At 37.4% G+C, this 19,136-nt stretch overlaps 1 protein-coding gene across 8 annotated transcripts in view; it reads left to right on the plus strand.

The window, feature by feature from the left end:
* SRP54 (signal recognition particle 54) overlaps positions 1-19,136 on the plus strand; it is a 291,642-nt gene that overhangs the window by 257,907 nt on the left and 14,599 nt on the right. For all 8 annotated transcript variants that reach the window (XM_078334776.1, XM_035260327.3, XM_009005929.6 and 5 more), the window contains 10 exons: positions 604-714; positions 3,107-3,198; positions 4,162-4,246; positions 10,611-10,715; positions 11,885-11,951; positions 12,033-12,090; positions 15,384-15,534; positions 17,549-17,697; positions 18,006-18,106; positions 18,986-19,072. In XM_078334776.1, the coding sequence (XP_078190902.1) occupies positions 637-714; positions 3,107-3,198; positions 4,162-4,246; positions 10,611-10,715; positions 11,885-11,951; positions 12,033-12,090; positions 15,384-15,534; positions 17,549-17,697; positions 18,006-18,106; positions 18,986-19,072 (973 nt within the window). In that variant the 5' untranslated portion in view covers positions 604-636. The remainder of the gene's footprint in view (positions 1-603; positions 715-3,106; positions 3,199-4,161; positions 4,247-10,610; positions 10,716-11,884; positions 11,952-12,032; positions 12,091-15,383; positions 15,535-17,548; positions 17,698-18,005; positions 18,107-18,985; positions 19,073-19,136) is intronic.

Genomic DNA, 19,136 nt, shown 5'->3' on the forward strand with positions numbered 1-19,136 from the left:
AATAATATACCTCTTTCCTTGATGGTTAGAAGAATAAAATGAAATTATGTATGTGGAATCACTTAGTACAGTGCTATAATATAGCTAATAGCTCAACAGTTGCTTTTTTTTTGTACTAGAAAAGTTATTAATTAAAATCTGTTTTTTTCCTTTTTTGTTTTTGCTTAGGAGCAATAATCAAAATAGTTTGCAGAGTCCTTTAATGTGGAAAATTAGGCAATAATCCTGGAGATTTCACTGTTTTTCCCCTTTTAATTTAAAAATGTGCATGATACAAAATTCAGTTATTCCAGAGTATTATGCCAAAAAAAGAACATATTTAATGTGCAATTATGTCATTATTTCCTCAAAGGATATTATTTGACATGTTAAATTTGCTGATTCATATACAAGATTCCAATTAAGTATTTGAATGTAAGGCATCATAACCAAGTAGCAGTTTTATCTTTATGACATGACTTTATTGAAGCACGGGTTGAGGCTATGGAAGGTGAAATTACAGTATCTAAACACTAGAGTAATTTGAATATAAATACTCTTTAGAACTCTTTAGTCATGGGAAATGAAACTGATTATTTTCATTTAATTTTTTTTCCTTTCTAGAGTTCTTTGTAGGTACATCTTAAAGCTGTCAAGATGGTTCTAGCAGACCTTGGAAGAAAAATAACATCAGCATTACGCTCATTGAGCAATGCCACCATTATTAATGAAGAGGTATGTAAAATATTATATGAAATATATATGATTGTGTATTATCACTAGCATTGGGAAGATAGATTATTATTCCCTATATTTATTTTGATGTAGACTTAATACCTATAGATAAAAACCTAAAAGTGGATACAGTAAGTAGTGTGTTATTGAGAAATTGCCTAGAACTTCAAATTTGCTTTAACTTTCTGTGAAGAATTTTCCCAAAAAAAATCCAAAACAAAACTGACCTTAACTTACATGAAAAATAACATGTTTTATCTTTTGAAAGTGGCTTAAATCTGGAACTGTACTTTTGCTTTTTATTGATATAGATTTAAAATTTTATTATCCTGCTGCTTTCTTCTTGGCGAGGCCTCTGCTTATCTGTCCTTTTATTTATTTATTTATTTATTTATTTATTTTTCCCCACTTACTGGTATTCAATTATCAGTCCTTTTCTCTGTGACTTTTATTTAGCATTCTTATAAAAGGTTAGCATTTCCATCTTGTCTGTTTTGATTCATTTTCTTTGAAATCTTCAGTTTTTTGGAGATTTTGTAAGCTGCTCCTTAGCTATATTAAGATACTTCTTTCTCCCATTTGTCCCCCACAGATTGTATCTTAATGGCTTATTAATTGAAAAAGATGACTATGGTTCACAACTATACTTTATGTTTTGTATTAACAATGGGAAAGTACTGAATTTGGTGTTAGAAGACATTTGTTAGAGTCTCACTGCAGCAATTTAGTAGCTGTGCAATGTAAATTTGGGCATCTCAACCTTAGAATACTTAGTGTATAAAATGGGAAAATAGCATTTATCATAGAAAATGTTTTTAAGTATCAAATGAACTTTCTTACTTGGAGGTTAGAAAACAAATTCTAACGCAGAATATGATCTCGACAGTTAAATAATTTGAGACCATCTTAGAGATCATTTAGTTCAGCCTCTTGTTTAACAAAAACAGAAAGTCAGTTTATTTGGAAGAACCAGGATTAGAATATTTTTTTTCCTAATTCCTCATCCAGGGTTTTTTCTAATAATTCTTATTAAATAATAAATCACAAATCATTGTTGGGTCTTGTAATTCAGAATAAATACATCAGCTTTCCAAACTGTTTTTCCTGTTGTGTAGTAGCCCTTATGCTCTTTGTCTTTATAGTAGAAAGAAAACCAGGGGAGGAGTGCTTAGTGGAAAGTAGAGTAACATCTGCTGCTTAAATTGGCAGCTTCTCTGTTCTTGATACTGTGCTGCTAATTGATGAACAAGGAGGAAGCCCTCTAGTGAAAGATCAGTTCCAGTTTTATCAGACCCCTTTAATGAGGGATAAAGAAAATTAATAAGCCTCTGAGAAGCATACAAAGTGAGTTGAAGGAGAGGGTTCATTCAATAAATATTTGAGGGCCTGTGTTTTTATGAACAGTTTTGTTGCACCAGAGATAAAATGGTGAATAAAATAGACTAAAATTCCTACCCTCATAGAGCTTACATTCCAGTGTGTGAGCACTTCATATACATGAGTGGCTAAAGCCTCTTTTCTTAAGCCTTTTTATTTTATGACCTTTTAACTACAGTACCTTGTACTTCAACAAACGTGTGATAATAATACGTTTTTAATGGAGGATAATCTCCTTTCCAACAGTGTTGTTCTGCTCTAAGTAAAAATGGCAAGACTGGGTAACTTTCTTCTGTCACATTTACCTCTGTAGTTGTCCAATTCAGAAGAGCAAATATTGTGACTATATACCACTACATGTTAGCAACAGGAGCGCTTCAATAATGTAGGAAACATCAAAGGCAACATCTATTTTGTAGTAACTTTTTTGGCTTGAATATTTTCTTTATTATTATTATTACATTTTTTGTTGTGTTATTTTGTTTTGAGACCAAGTCTCACCCTCACCCAGGCTGGAGTGCGGTAGCATGATCTTGGCTTACTGCAGCTTCTGCCTCCTGGGTTCGTGTGATTCTCCTGCCTCAGCCTCCTAAGTAGCTGGGATTATAGGCATATGCCACCATACCCAGCGAATTTTTGTATTTTTAGTAGAGATGGCATTTCACCATGTTGACCAGGCTGGTCTTGAACTCCTGACCTCAAGTGATCTGCCCACCTCAGCTTCCCAAAGTGCTGGGATTACAGGTGTCACCCACTGTGCACGGCCTGTGATTACTTTTATATAGGAATAAAATTGTGGTAATTAATACGTGGGTGTATGAAACTAAATTGGGTTTCTTATTTTGACAAAATGACTAAACATTTAATAAAATTCTCTCTCCAGAACTAACTGAAAAGCCCAGTAGTGTGGTATTATTTTATTAAGCTATGGTTATATAAGTGATCAACTATTGTTTTTATGGAACTGAAATGATACATTGGGTACTTTAAATTTCAATTCTTTCTTTATTTTCAGGTATTGAATGCTATGCTAAAAGAAGTCTGTACCGCTTTGTTGGAAGCAGATGTTAATATTAAACTAGTGAAGCAACTAAGAGAAAATGTTAAGTAAGTTAAATTAATCAGGTAAAAAACAGGCATAGCTAAATTTAATTTATTGGAAAGAGGCACCAACTAGAAATGTTTGCTTTATCAGGAATCATTTCTGCTCTGCAGCACTGGAAAAGTGCTGGGTTAGAGCTCATATGTTGGACAAGTGCATGTGTAGTACATTTCCATAATGATGGTTCAAAAAATAAACTACATGTGATTTTCATTTCATTACCAATTTTTTTTTCTATTTTTCTAGTCTTTTATTTGGATGGATTCGATTAAATACTATATAGTCGTTTAATATTTAAAGCCTTCTAACAATTCAGGCTCTTCATAGAAAAGTACTGCCATTTTATTCTTTTTAGACTTAAGATGATATTAATCAACCTTCTTCATTATTGGAGAACTGTATTCTCTCTTGTTCTCCTTTTGGTTTCTCTGTTTCATATTTGAATGAAGAATTCATGTATGTGGTCTCAGTTATTTTATTCACTGGGCAAGGCACTGAGTTGGCCAGGACACAGAGAACAATACAGGTAGCTCAGTTGACGGCTTAATCCCTTATCATGCTTTAGACATCTCTCCTTGTATTGTTCCACTGAGATTAATTGTGGAACACCAGTATTTAAGCATTTAGAAATAAAGTAGTTCTGATTTCTGTTGTAAAGATACATAAAATATATAAGCTGCAAGAAAAGTAAATAAAACTAGTTATTTGTGGTGATATTAGGACAAATTAATATTTGTACTTTCAAGTGTAATCCTTGAAAACCAAAGTCTTGCATCCAATATTTCATGCTTAAAACTCTTTATGTTATAGACTTATGAATCTGTAGTGATTACATACATGTTAATTGGAAGACTGTTAATATGAATTACTGAATAGTCTTACATTCTTTGGAGCAGAAGCTTCTTTTTCTTAGAGTTTCTTAATTGTTTTTCTCTTCCCTACCCCAATCACCAACCACCATGATAAAGGTCTGCTATTGATCTTGAAGAGATGGCATCTGGTCTTAACAAAAGAAAAATGATTCAGCATGCTGTATTTAAAGAACTTGTGAAGGTAAAAGTATATGAAGGTTGTGCTGTGATTCTATACTCAGTGGATAAAAATATATTAGCACTACAAGTATTTCAGAATCATTTTTAATATGTTTTTATGGAATATTCATCTGTATTAAAATATTAATTAAATGATTGTTAAGTTTTCTTAGAGACCTATTTTTATTATGGACTTTACTGAATACAGAATTCTGAGTGCAGATATGAAGGTTTGTACTGTTCCTGCAAAAAATGCCAAAGCCAAGATACCATGAGTGAAACTTGACAACAGATTGATTGATGGAAGGGCCTCTCTGAGATTTTCCTCTTTCACTATCATGTTTTTCCTAGTGATGGCCCTGCTTTTATATGGCAAAGTCACATATAGCAAATATTCTTTTCTACACTATTCATTGTGTAGAGAATTCCCTTTGCAAAGATCAAGTATCACAGTTCTTGCCTAGATTACGAACAATTTCGAATTAGTGAAAATTTTATTTTCAAGTAGTAAATATAGCCTGTTGCCCTGCCTTACCTTATTGCTGATCGTGCAGATTATTGCGAAAATCTTAGAGCTTTAAAAAACATATGTTGGCTCAATTGTAGAAGAAAAAAAGAAAGGAGCTGTTTAAAAGTTACTTCAGGCACAGTGGCTCATGCCTATAATCACAGTGCTTTGGGAGGCAGAGGTGGGAGGATTGCTTGAGGTCAGGAGTTTGAGACCAACCTTGGCAACATAGCAAGAACCAGTCTCTACAAAAAAAAAAAGTTGGTAAAAAGAGCTGATGCACGCCAGGTGTGGTGGTTCACCCCTGTAATCCCACCACTTTGGGAGGCTGAGGCGGTTGAGTCACCCAAGGTCAGGCATTGGAGATCAGCTTGGCTAACATGATGAAACCCCTGTGATTGTGCCACTGCCCTCCAGACTAGGGGAAAGTGTGAGACCCTGTCTCAAAGAAAAACAACAAAAACTTTTTTTTTTTTGAGTAATAGATGCCTACTAGTTCTATGATTATTTTTTCCGCGTTGTATGAATATTTTCTTTTTTTTGAGTCTCCCTCTGTTGTCCAGGCTGAAGTGTAGTGGCATGATCTCTGCTTACTGCAACCCCTGCCTCCCAGGTTCAAACAGTTCTCCTGCCTCAGCCTCCCTAGTAATTGGGATTACAGGTGTCTGCCACCACACCTGGCTAATTTTTTTTTTTAATTTTTTAATTTTAGTTCAGATGAGGTTTCACATGTTGGCCAGGTTGGCCTCGAACTCCTGATCTCAAGTGATCCACCCACCTTGGCCTCCCAAGATGCTCGGATTACAGGCATGAGTCACCTCTCCCGGCCTGAATATTTCCATTTACTGTTTTGGTACCAACTGCACTGACAAGCTTTTGAAAAAGTTCAGTATTTCAGATGATTATGTCATTTTCGTTTACTCCACTAGGCTAATTAATAAAAAAGAAATTCAGACCTAAAATGTCAGAATTTATCCAGTTCATACTTACCAGTTTGCAGTTGAGAAAACTGAGACAGCTAGTTTGTGGCAGACCCAGGTATGATCTCCAAACTCCTTGTGTAAGACTCTTGAATTATTTTCTGATTGCCTTTCACTTAGTGTCTGAGATCAGCACAGTGTGAGTGGAATTTTTCTTTTGTTTCTTCTAAGAGACAGTCTTACTCTTACCCAGACTGGAATGCAGTGGTAACAATCATGGCTCACTGCAGCCTCAGCCTCCCAGGCTAAAACAATCCTCCTGCCTCAGCCTCCCAAGTCGCTGGGACTACAGGTACATGCCACCACACCCAGCTAGTTTTTGTAATTTTTGTAGAGGCAAGGTTTCCTCATGTTGCCCAAGCTGGTCTTGATCTCCTGAGCTCAAGTTATCCATCTGCCTCAGCCTCCCAAAGTGTTAGGATTACAGGTGTAAGCCATTATGCCTGGCCAGAAATTTTTGTTGTTAAGGTCTGGTAACTACAGGCAATTCTGGAGCATCAAGTACTTGATTAAGAAGCATTTATTGAGTACCTACTTTATTCCAGAAAGTATGCCAAATGCTACTCACAGCAGCGATAAACAAGATGGTCCTTATACTCAGATGCTTATCGTCTAGAGCAATGGTGTACAAAGCAATGTCAAAATTATTATCATGGCCTGGCTCTTTGGCTCACGTCTATAATCCCAGCACTTTGGGAGGCCGAGGTGGGTGGATCACTAGGGCAGGAGTTCAAGACCAGCCTGACCAACATGGTGAAAACCCTGTCTCTACTAAAAATCCAAAAATTAGTCAGGTATGGTGCTGCACGCCTGTAATCCCAGTTACTTGGGAGGCTGAGGCAGGAGAATCGCTTGGAACCCAGGAGCAGAGGTTGTCGTGAGCCAAGAGTGTGCCACTGCACTCCAGCCTAGGTGACAGAGTGAGACTGTCTCAAAAAAAAAAAATTATTTTCATAATAATACTGAGACACTGTTTGACTTTTTTACTATGTTGATATTTACACTGAAAACAATGGTAGGTAAAACTCCCTAGTATGAATCAAGGCAGTGGCACCAAATGATACTAGTAGTTACTGGACTCTTCATTTATTTATTATTATTATTATTATTTTTGAGACAGAGTCTCACTCTTGTTGCCCAGGCTGGAGTGCAATGGCACAATCTCGGCTCACTGCAACCTCTGCCTCCCGGGTTCAAGCAATTCTCCTGCCTCACCCTCCTGAGTAACTGGGATTACAGGCATGTGCCACCCTGCCTGGCCAATTTTTGTATTTTTAGTAGAGACAGGGTTTGTCCTTGTTGGTCAGGTTAGTCTCGAACTCTCGACCTCAGGTGATCTGCCTGCCTTGGCCTCCCAAAGTGCTGGGATTACAGGCATGAGCCACCACGCTCGACCTTTATTTTTATTTCTAAAGACAGAGTACCTGTTATTCAGGCTAGAGTGCAGTGGTATGGTCAGAACTCACTGCAGCCTCAAATTCCTGGCCTCAAGTGATCTCCTCTTGTTTTTTGAGATAGGGTTTTACTCTGTCACCTAGGCTGGAATGTGGTGGTGTGATCATGACTTGCTGCACCCTCATCCTCCCTGTGCTCAGATGATCCCTACATCTGAGCCTCCTGAGTAGAGTAGCTGCGACTACTACTCCTTGAGCCCAGGAGTTCAAGACCAGCCTGAGCAACATGGTGAAACCCCATTGCTACAAAAAAATATAAAAGTTAGCCGGGCATGGCAGCTTAGACCTGTAAACCCAGTTACTTGGGAGGGTAAGGTGGGAGAATCACTTGAATCTGGGAGGTGGAGATTGCAGTGAACAAAGATGGCGCCACTGCACTCCAGCCCCTGTGACAGAACAAGACCTATCTCCAAAAAAAAAAAAAAAAAAAGCCGACAGGCACAGTGGCACACACCTATAAATCCCAGAACTCTGGGAGGCTGAGGTGGGTGGATCACCTGAGGTCCAAAGTTTGAGACTGGCCTGATCAACATTGTGAAACCCCGTCTCTATTGAATACAGAAAATTAGCTGGGTATTGTGGCGCTTTCCTGTAGTCCCAGCTACTTGGGATGCTGAAGCAGAATTGCTTGAACCCAGGAGGCGGAGGTTGCAGTGAGCTGAGATCATGCCATTGCACTCCAGCCTGGGCAAGAAGAGCGAAACTCCGTCTAAAAAAAAAAAAACTTGTATCTATCATCTGTCTCCTCCGAGTTTGACAGTATGCCACTAATTTTTCTGATGAGTGTCAGTATTGATATTAATGAATAAAGTTTTTTGATTATGTTTAATGAAATATATCAATGATGGGAGATCTGAATAACTCAGTGAACCACCATTTTGTGAATAACTAACGTGTGGTGTTACACGATCATGTACAAGATTCATTTAAAATCCAAGATGGAATCACAGATTTTAATGTAACAGAGTATAAAAGTTTATATGGTTTTAGATTTTACATTGCAACTAACCTTTACAAACTAACATGATTATAAAGAAGTCCTGAGACCAAGAAGTTGAAAACTGCTGTTCTTGAAGGTGGGAAGAAGAGAAGATAAATTTATAAAGTAATTATTTAGTAAAACATATATGTTCCAAATAATGGGTCCATAGAGAGCTGAGAGGTCCTGCCATGACATGTAGAAAATGGAGGTGAATGTGGAGTAGCATCAGTGTACTGAAAGGATCTGTGAGGAAGAGAAGTGGATTTATGTTTAAGACAGATTTTGCCTCTTTCAGAAGTTTGCCTAAGGGTAGGTCGATGCCTAGGAAAGTATAAGAAAATGTATTTTCCTTTCTTCTCTATCTCATGGCTTTCCTTGAAATTCAGGTATCATGTGGATTATGTAATTTTTATGGTATTGTGTAGGATGGCTTGGCAGACTTTCTCTCAAAGGTTTAACTTTTGTGAACCACGTGATTTCTGTTGCAACTACTCAGCTCTGCTGTTGTGGCACAAAAGCAGTAAATGGGCTAGGCATAATGGCTTATACCTGTAATTCCAGCACTTCAGGAGGCCAAGGCTGGAGGATTGCTTGAGGCCAAGCATCCAAAACCAATCTGGGCAATATATTAATAATCAGTCTCCACAAACAAATACTAAAATTAGCCAGGCATCATGGCACATGCCTGTAGTTCCAGATCCTCAGGAGGCTGAGATGATAGGATCATTTGAGCCCAAGAGTTTGAGGCTGCAGTGAGCCGTGTTTGTACCACTGTACTCTTGCCTGGGTGACAAAGTGAGACCCCGTCTCAAAAAAAAAAAGAACCAAAAAACTAGTAAATGAATAGGCATGGCTGCATTACATTGAAACTTTTTTCAGTATAGTAACTAGAAATATAATAACTTTACAGCCTATTGCCCAGGCTGGAGTACAGTGGCCTGATCAAAGCTCATTGCAGTCTCAGACTCCTAGGCTCAAGCAATCTTCCTGCCTCAGCCTCTGATTGGCTGGGACCACAGGTACATGCCACCACACCTGGTTAATTCTTTAAATTTTAGTAGAGACAAGATCTTGCTATGTTGCCCAAGCTGGTCTCAGTTGATCCTCCTCCTTTGGCCCCCAGAAAGGGCCAGGATTATAGGCATGAGCCACCAAGCCCAGCCTCCATAGAAACTTTATTTGCACATAGTTTACCAGCCCCTGATCTAGGAGATTAACTATTATGGATTTATTATTATATCATACATTGCAAGCTTCTAACAACTGACTCCTAAGTGAATTATTTTTTAAATGTCCCATGCTCTTTTAATTTGGAGACTGTCACTATATGAACCTCAATTTTCCGCTGGCTGTCATTTTAAAGTTGGTGATTATTTTTTATTAGCCCTCTAAATATAATAACTTTACAGTAAATATTTGGCATTGGAGAATTTACAGTTTGACCTGGAAAATCTTTCACATATAATCTGTAATTTTGTTAAGTAAATATTTGTCCAATTGAATATGGACATTAGCACTCTTGAGTACAGTATCCACTAGCCACATATGGTTATTGAGCATTTATAATGTGGCTAGTCCAAACTGAGATGTGTTTTATAAATAAAATACACACCAGATTTTCAGACTTGATATGGGGAAAGGAATGTAAAATAGCTAATTAAGTTTTATATAGATTACATATGAAAATGATAATTTTTAGATATATTGGGGTAAATAGTAAAATTAGTTTCACCTATTTTTACTTTTTAAAATGTCATTACTGGAAATTTAAAAATTCATGTGTGGTCTTCACATACATTTTTGTATTACATTTCTGTAGTGCTGCTGTAGATTCCTCCTTTGGCTTAAACTTGGTTTCATGTTTTGTTTATACTCCAGGTTGTTCTAAAAAAATGTTGTGAGATCTTTATCTCTGAATTGGTTTGAAGTATAGGCTTGATTATGACTTCGCAATGCATTATTTTATGTTCTTAAATTTTACCCTGTATATACAAAGGAGAATAGTTGTATTAGAATAGCAGCATTATGGTAGCTTTTATATGAAAATGTCCGTAAATTATCTTCATAATTTAAAAGTTGTGGGAGGGCACAGTGGCTCATGTCTGAAATCCCAGCTCTTTGAGGCTGAGACAGAAGGATTGCTTGAACCCAGAAGTTGGAGAACAGCCTGGGCAACATATCAAGACTCTGTCTCTCAAAAAAAAAAAAAATTTCTTAATTAGCTAGATATGGTGGCATGTACCTATAGTCTCAGCTACTTGGGAGACTGAAGTACAAGCATCATTTGAGCCCAGGAGGTCAAGGCTACAGTGAGCTCTGATTACGCCACTATACTCCAGCCTGTGTGACAGAGTGCAACCCTGTCTCAAAAAAGGAAAGAAGTTGTGAAGTTGTAGGGGAGGAGTTTTGAATTTAAATGTATGTTAACTTGATTTTATTTTTAATTTATTTTTGTTATTTAGCTTGTAGACCCTGGAGTTAAAGCTTGGACACCCACTAAAGGAAAACAAAATGTGATTATGTTTGTTGGATTGCAAGGGAGTGGTAAAACAACAACATGTTCAAAGGTAAATTGAAGTTAATTTAAAAAGAAGTCATGGAGGATAGGTTTGTATAAATCAAGTTTTATATTAAAGCCAGGCTTTATAATATTGTTGCTTTATAAGTTTGTGTTAGTTGATATATGTTTTTAAGTAGTTTTTTTTGTAGAATAAGAAGAGAGATCCTCATAGTTTCTTATGATTTCTTTTTGTAAGAAGATAGACATCTATATGCTATTTCTTTTATTTTAAAAAAAGACGATTCCTGTCCTTTCAGGAAGTGAGTATATGATTTTTGGAGAAGAGAACATGAAGTTTACTTTATCCACTATGGCTCAGTATTCCTTTTTCAGGTTCCCACCCAGCATACTATAGATCTTTGTTTTGCATATCCTTATGCTATTTTTTTTTTAGACAGAGTCTTGCTTTGTTGCCCAAGCTGTAGTGCAGTGGCATGTGAATATGGCTCACTGTAGCCTTGACCTCTTCATGCTAATTTTTTTTTTTGCGGGGGTTGGAGTCTTGCTCTGTCACGAAGCTAGAGTACAGTGGCAAGATCTTGGCTCACTGCATCCTCTGCCTCTTGGGTTCACGAAATTCCCCTGCCTCAGTCTCCCGGGTAGCTGGGAATACAGGTGCCCCCACCACTATGCCCGGCTAATTTTCTGTATTTTAGTAGAGATGGGGTTTCACCATGTTGTCCAGGATGGTCTCGATCTCCTGACCTCATGATCCACACCCCTTAGCCTCCCAGAGTGCTGGGATTACAGGTGTGAACCACCGTGTCCAGCCCTGTGCTAATTTTTAGTTTGGTTTACTACTACTCTCTCCTGAATTGGGTGTCTCACCAGTATTACAGGATTTTTCCACAAGCTTCATCTATGTTACAGTTTGAGGGGGGAAAAGAGAAAATGATGATTTTTAGATTATTTTGTTGTTGTTTTTAATTAACATTAATAGTAGTTAACATTTTTACTATCATCATTTGCTATGTGATAATTTTATATTTGAATGCTACTGTGATAATTAGAATATAAACTTTGTAGGAGATTTGCCATATTCAAAAATTTTTAATATTTTCAGAAGAATTATGAGCAGTTTTATTTTACTCCTTAAGTAAATAAGGATAAAGAGAAGACATATGTATAGTTTATTATATTTTATGATCTTATATTTTTAAATCTTTTCTCACCCAGCTAGCATATTATTATCAGAGGAAAGGTTGGAAGACCTGTTTAATATGTGCAGACACATTCAGAGCAGGTAATGTGTTGAAATTTGAAAATCGTTTTCTGTAATTTTTTATTTTCAAGTTTGAGGATTCATGAAATCTTTATCTTCTAGGGGCTTTTGACCAACTAAAACAGAATGCTACCAAAGCAAGAATTCCTTTTTATGGAAGGTAGGTTACTGCTTTTTATTTTAATACACCCTACTCACATGCCTCTTCTTGTCTACTTTTTTTTTTTTTTTTGAAATGAAGTCTTGCTCTGTTGGCCAGGCTGGAGTACAATGGTGTGATCTCAGCTCACTGCAGCCTCCACCTCCTGGGTTCAAGCAATTCTGCTGTCTCAGCTTCCTGAGTAACTGGGATTACAGGTGCCCACCACCACACCCAGCTAATTTTTTGTATTTTTAGTAGAGACAGGGTTTCACCTCATTGGACGGACTGGTCTCAAATTCCTGACCTCAGGTGATCTGCCTGCCTTAGCCTCCCAAAGTGCTGGGATTACAAGCATGAGCCACCACACCCAGCCTGTCTGACTTTTATTTCATGCTATCTGGTTAACATATATTTAAAAGCTTTATCCTCTCTGGAATAAGTAGGGGTATAATTAGTAAATTATCATTTAGTACTATAATGTGATACTTCTGATTCAGCCTGGTACAACATTAGAGATACAGCTCAAGTTGTCTGTTCCTTTTATCCCTCTTGCAGGCTTTTTAAGTTTTCATGAGTAAAGAAGAGACTGTTTAGTAAGTGGTATTTTACAAGGATACTGGCTGAAAATCAATGATCTGTCTTTGGCTAGTAGTTCAGGTGACTATCAGCTAAATAATATCATTTGCGAATTAAAAGCCCTAAAAAGGTAACTGTTGATCCACTATTTTTTTTTTTTTTGAGACAGAGTCTCACTTTGTCGCAAGGCTGGAGTGCAGTGGCACCGTCTCAGCTCACTGCAACCTCCGCCTTCTGAGTTCAAGTGATTCTTCTGCCTCAGCCTCCCTGTTAGCTGGGATGGGACTACAGGCACACACCACCATGCCCAGCTAATTTTGTATTTGTAGTAGAAATGGGATTTTACCATGATGGCAAGGATGGTCTCAATCTCTTGACCTTGTGATGTGCCCACCTCAGACTTCTAAAGTGCTGGGATTACAGGCGTGAGCCCTGGCACCCAGCCTAGTCACTAATTTTTAAAACTATATTAGATGTGTTGTAGCTTGTTTAGAATATGTCCAGCAGGTTTTCTGGTTTTTGTTTGTTTTTTTAATACCAGAAAGTCCCCTATGCAAAAGAAAAGAAATACAGGTATTAGAAACAGTTCTTATCTTTTAAAAATCCTAACATTTTTTAATTTTAGAAATATCTTTAAAAAAATGACTGAGGCTGGACATGATGGCTCACGCCTGTAACCCTAGCACTTTGGGAGGCCGAGGTGGGAGGTTCACCTGAGGTTAGGAGTTCAACACCAACCTGGCCATCATGGTGAAACCCCATCTTAAAAAAAAGAAAAAAAAAAGTTAAAAAATGACTGAAAGAAAACAAAATTAAATTTTAAAAAATCATAGCCATTCACTAGCTTTTTTGGCTAGCCATAAAGAAAACGTCTTTTTAAATAAGGAGTCCCTTTAATCTGTTAGAAATAGCATTTAAAAAATGACTGAAAGAAAACAAAATTAAATTAAAAAAAATAGCCATTCACTAGCTTTTTTGGCTGGCCATAAAGTAAAAGTCCTTTTAAATAAGAAATCCCTCAAATAAGTCCTTTTAAATCCAGTTTAGACTGTATTCTTTTTTGAGACGGAGTCTCACTCTGTCACCCAGGCTGGAGTGCAATGGTGCGATCTCGCCTCATTGCAACCCTCGCCTCTCAGGCTCAAGCAGTTCTCCTGCCTCAACCTCCCAAGTAGCTGGGATCACAGGTGCCCGCCACCAAGCCTGACTAATTTTTGTGTTTTTAGTAGAGATGGAATTTTACCATGTTGGTCAGGTTGGTCTCAAACTCTTGACCTCAGGTGATCCACCTGCCTCGGCCTCCCAAAGTGCTAGGATTACAGGCGTGAGCCACCATGCCTGGCCATGCCCTGCTACTTTTTAAATATAATTTTATTTTAATCCTGTGTTGCCTAGGCTAGTCCTGAGGTCCTAGGCTCAAATGATCCTCCCACCTCAGCCTCTCAAAGGGCTGGATTTATAGGCTTGAGCCGCTGTCCCCAACCACACACATATTAACTGTATTTCTACCTGAGTTTTTGGTGATTGTTCTTAATTTAGGGGAAAAACTTTTTTTTTTAATGTTACATGTCTTTACTTGACAGTAGTGATCTGCATATAAAAAGTTGCCACTAATCAGAATAATGCAAATTAAAATATCTCATTTCTTGTCTTTCAAGTTGACAAAGATTTTATTAGGGATTGTGAAAATGTAGTGAAATAGAGATCAGATTAAACTTTTATGGAGGAGGTTTGCCTCATAAAAGTGAAAAGCCTTAAATGGTCATACCATTTGTTCCAAATTCAACTTATAAGAGTGTATGATAACATCGTGTCAAAGAAGAAACATTTATGTATCATTTATGTTGGCTTTATTTTTAATATCAAGAAATTGGGAAAACTGCCATGCACAGTGGCTCACCTCTGTAATCTCAGAACTTTGGGAGGCTGAGGTGGGAGGATTGCTTGAGCCCAGAAGTTGGACACTAGCCTGAGCAACATAGCAAGATCTCATCTCTACAAAAAAATAAATTAAAAAAAATTTTTTAAAGAAATTGGAAAAATATCAAATATCTAATGGTAGGGCATTATTTAATAAACGATATAGCCATCTGATACAATGCTGTAAAACTTGAAAGTTATGTTTTAACAGAAATATTTTTTTCCCCCTCTGTGTTATTTTTAAAGAGATGTGGTCTTGCTCTGTTGCCCAAGTTGGAGTGCAGTTGCATGATCATAAGCTCATTGCAGCCTCCAACTCATGGACTCAAGCAGTCTTCCTGCCTCAGCCTCCCAAGTAGCTGGGACTCTAGGTGCATTCCACTATGCCAGCTAGTTTTTAAAATTTTTGTAGTCATGGAATCTCACTATATTGCCCAGGCTTGTTACAGGAATATTTACTGGTTTTATAAAATGCTTCCAAATGGATGTTAAATGAAAAAACATGTGAAACACTGTGAACATGAGTTCAGTTATTCAAGAAGATATAAAAAATAAATTTGAAGGAGAGACAATTCATTCAGAAAAGACATAGAGTAGAATTGTACTGGGTTTTGGAATTGGAAAATCAGATAATGCTTCATGCTTTTTTAGAAGTAGATTCTGAATTTAATACTTAATAGATTTTCTTCTTCTAAATTGAAATTGGGGTCATTGTTGCTTTTTCAAAATAGCTTAAAGATAGACTAACAACTTCTGAATTAATAGTATTTGGAAGTTTTGCCATTGTTGTTAAATCATTTGTCCATGTTATGTAGCTATACAGAAATGGATCCTGTTATCATTGCTTCTGAAGGAGTAGAGAAATTTAAAAATGAAAATTTTGAAATTATTATTGTTGATACAAGTGGCCGCCACAAACAAGAAGACTCTTTGTTTGAAGAAATGCTCCAAGTTGCTAATGCTATAGTAAGTAGCTTTCAATGTATCGCCATTATTAGGACTTCGGTTAATTTATTTACAAAACCGGATTGAGTATATGACCAATATGAATTGCTCTTTGCCTGTGAGGCAGATCCCAAGTAATTTATTTTTGTTTTGGGCACCTATATCTGTATGGTAAGGACTTAATTTCTTAATTTTTGCTCTCCATTAAATATAAAATTTTCTTAAGTATGAAAAAATAATTTCCTTTCTCTCTTAATTATCCTGTTAGTAGACATAAGAAAACATTTAAAAACTAGTAATTAGCCTTTAATATCTGTTGAATTTCTTTCTTTAAATTCAGTTGGAAATAGATGAATTTTGAAAATTTTCCAAAATGAAGCATTAAAAAATATTAATGGGGCCGGATGCAGTGGCTTACGCCTGTAATCCCAGCACTTTGGGAGGCTGAGGTGGGTGGATCACGAGGTCATGAGTTCGAGACCAGCCTGACCAACATGGTGAAACCTGTCTCTACTAAAAACACAAAAATTAGCCGGGCATGGTGGCATGTGCCTATAATCGCAGCTACTTGGAGGGCTGAGGCAGGAGAATCTCTTGAACCCAGGAAGCGGAGGTTGCAGTGAGCCGAGATTGTGCCACTGCACTCTAGCCTGGGTGACAAAGTGAGATTCCATCTCAAAAAAAAAAAAAAAAAAAAAAGTTGGGCTCAGTGGCTCACACTTGTAATCCCAGCACTTTGGGAGGCCGAGGCGGGTGGATCACAAGGTAAGGAGTTCGAGACAAGCCTAACCAATATGGTGAAACCCTGTCTCTACTAAAAACACAAAAATTAGCTGGGCACCTATAATCCTAGCTACTTGGAGAGCTGAGGCAGGAGAATCTCTTGAACCCGGGAGGTGGAGGTTGCAGTGAGCCAAGATCATGCCACTGCACTCCAGCCTGGGCAACAGAGTGAGACTCTGTCTCAAAAAAAAAAAAGAAATCATCATCATTTTGTGTCTCTTTAAAAGTGTGATGAAAATAATTTAGGGGAGAAGAAGCAGTTTATAGATACTTGCAGCATATGTTATTAGGAACCCATGTCTTGCCATTGGAGTGTTAGCAGTAAATCTTTGGTTTGTGGTTAATGCTAGTAACTTTCTTTTTAGTTATGTTGTTATTTTGACCGAGTTGTGCAGATCTAAGGGAAATAGCCTCAGTGTATTTTATCTATTTTGTTTTCAGTATACACACTGCTACTTCATATTTTTTCTGATTTGCCTTTGCACTTTTTTTTTTTTTTTGCCTAGAATGCCATTCTTTCAAATCTTTGTATAACTTTTTCATCTGTATTCAGCCCTTAGCTCAAACATTAGGTCCAGAGAGGCCTTCCCTGACTACCCTACTAGAAAATGTCAAACATTAGGTCCAGAGAGGCCTTCCCTAACTTCCCTAGAAGATGCCTCCCATACTTCAAAACTGCTACTCTTTATCCCATTTTCGTTGTTGGATATCTGAAATGTTTATTTATTTATCTATGTCCTCTAACTAGAATGCAAGTTTCTTAGGACAGTGATTTTCCCATTTGCTTTTTTGTCCTCAGGACCTAGATGGTACCTAATAATACATAGTACTTCCTCAACAAATATTTATGGATTGAATACTTATTTATACTAATATTGTGGGTTTTTTTTTTTTTCCTGGAGATGGAGTTTCACTCTTGTTGCCCAGGCCTGAGTGCAGTGGCGTGACCTCAGCTCACTGTAACCTCCACCTCCTGGGTTCAAGTGATTCTCCTGCCTGAGCCTCTCAAGTAGCTGGGATTATAGGCTGGCTATTTTTTGTATTTTTAGAAGAGACAGGGTTTCACCATGTTGACCAGCCTGGTCTCATTAACCTCAGGTGATCCAACCGCCTTGGCCTCCCAAAGTGCTGGGATTACAGGCATGAGCCACAACGCCCAGCTCTAAATGTTGTTTTATAGCTTCTAATGATGACATTTGCTTAGGATCAATGCAAATCTTTTCTAAAGTATCTTTTCTATTTAAACTTCTAGCAACCTGACAATATTGTTTATGTGATGGATGCCTCCATTGGGCAGGCCTGTGAAGCCCAGGCTAAGGCTTTTAAAGATAAAGTAGACGTAGCCTCAGTAATAGTGACAAAACTTGATGGCCATGCAAAAGGAGGTGGTGCACTCAGTGCGTAAGTATCATTGATACTGTTGTCCTCTGTTTTGGGATTATATGGGGAAGGATATGTGTTTATAGCTTTCATATTGATCATTTAAAATATGTTTCATTAGTGAATCTAGTATGGTTTATAAAGGAAGTTTAAATAGAAACAGTTTTGGAGCCTGTCTGATAGTTCTTTTATAACTAGTAAAATGAAACTTGAGTTTTGTACCTTTGTCTAATTAGCTTTGGAGGCAGATTCACTTCGAATTTCAGATCTGCTGGAAATTTGTGGGGTTCTTTTGAAGTTATTTTATATTTTCTTTTTTTTTTTTTCAGAGTTGCTGCCACAAAAAGTCCTATTATTTTCATTGGTACAGGGGAACATATAGATGACTTTGAACCTTTCAAAACGCAGCCTTTTATTAGCAAACTTCTTGGTATGTACAGTGGTGGGGATATAGAAAAATCTCCGGGAAATACTATGTATCTTTAGGACAAAATAGGATTTTAATTCTGCCTCACTAATTTAAGAACATCATTTCCTTCTATGACTTATTTTCGTTACCTGTAAAATAGAGATGATGGTTATTGGCTTTCTGTGGTGGAAGTGGTAAAATGAGGTATCTAGTAGAAAGTTCTTTTTTTTTTTTGGAGGCCCCACTGGGATTTGGAAAGTTCTTTGGAAAAGCTTTAGAGCAAAATACAAAAAGAAGTGGTTTTAGTAATAGCGTAAATGTAAGGGCAATGATACTTTGGCAATGTCTCAAGGTGGTATAGTTAGAGAACATGGAATTTGGAGTTACACCCTGGGCTGGAGTCCCTGCTTTTCTACTTTGTTGCCACTTGACTGCCTTTCTTTCTTTTTTTTTTTTGAGATGGAATTTTGCTCTTGTCTCTCAGGCTGGAGTGCAGTGCTGGGATTGTGGTTCACTGAACCCTCCACCTCCCGGGTTCGAGCAATTTTCCTGCCTCAGCCTCCTTAGTAGCTGGGATTACAGGCATGCGCCATCAGGCCCAGCTAATTTTTGCATTTTTAGTAAAGACGAGGTTTCAACATGTTGGCCAGGCTGGTCTCAGACTCCTGACCTTAGGTGACCTGCCTCAGCCTCCCAAAGTGCTGGGATTACAGGCAGATTCACTGCGCCCGGTCATGCAACTTAACTTTCTTTGCTTCAGTTTTCTCATTTGTATAGTGTAGTAAGAATACCTAACCCATCATAATAACCTCACAAGATCATTATGTATGTAAATGTGTTTTGTATAATGTAAAGCAAGGTATAATCTTAGTTGTTAATTTTTCTTTTTTTATCTTATAGGTATGGGTGACATTGAAGGACTGATAGATAAAGTCAACGAGTTGAAGTTGGATGACAATGAAGCACTTATAGAGAAGTTGAAACATGGTATGAGTGACGAAAGAGAACTTGATCTCAGATGTCTTCCATTAGATTTTTTTTATAAAGTTAC

This window comes from Callithrix jacchus, chromosome 8 (assembly GCF_049354715.1).
Source record: "Callithrix jacchus isolate 240 chromosome 8, calJac240_pri, whole genome shotgun sequence".
In the NCBI taxonomy this organism is placed as follows: domain Eukaryota; kingdom Metazoa; phylum Chordata; class Mammalia; order Primates; family Cebidae; genus Callithrix; species Callithrix jacchus.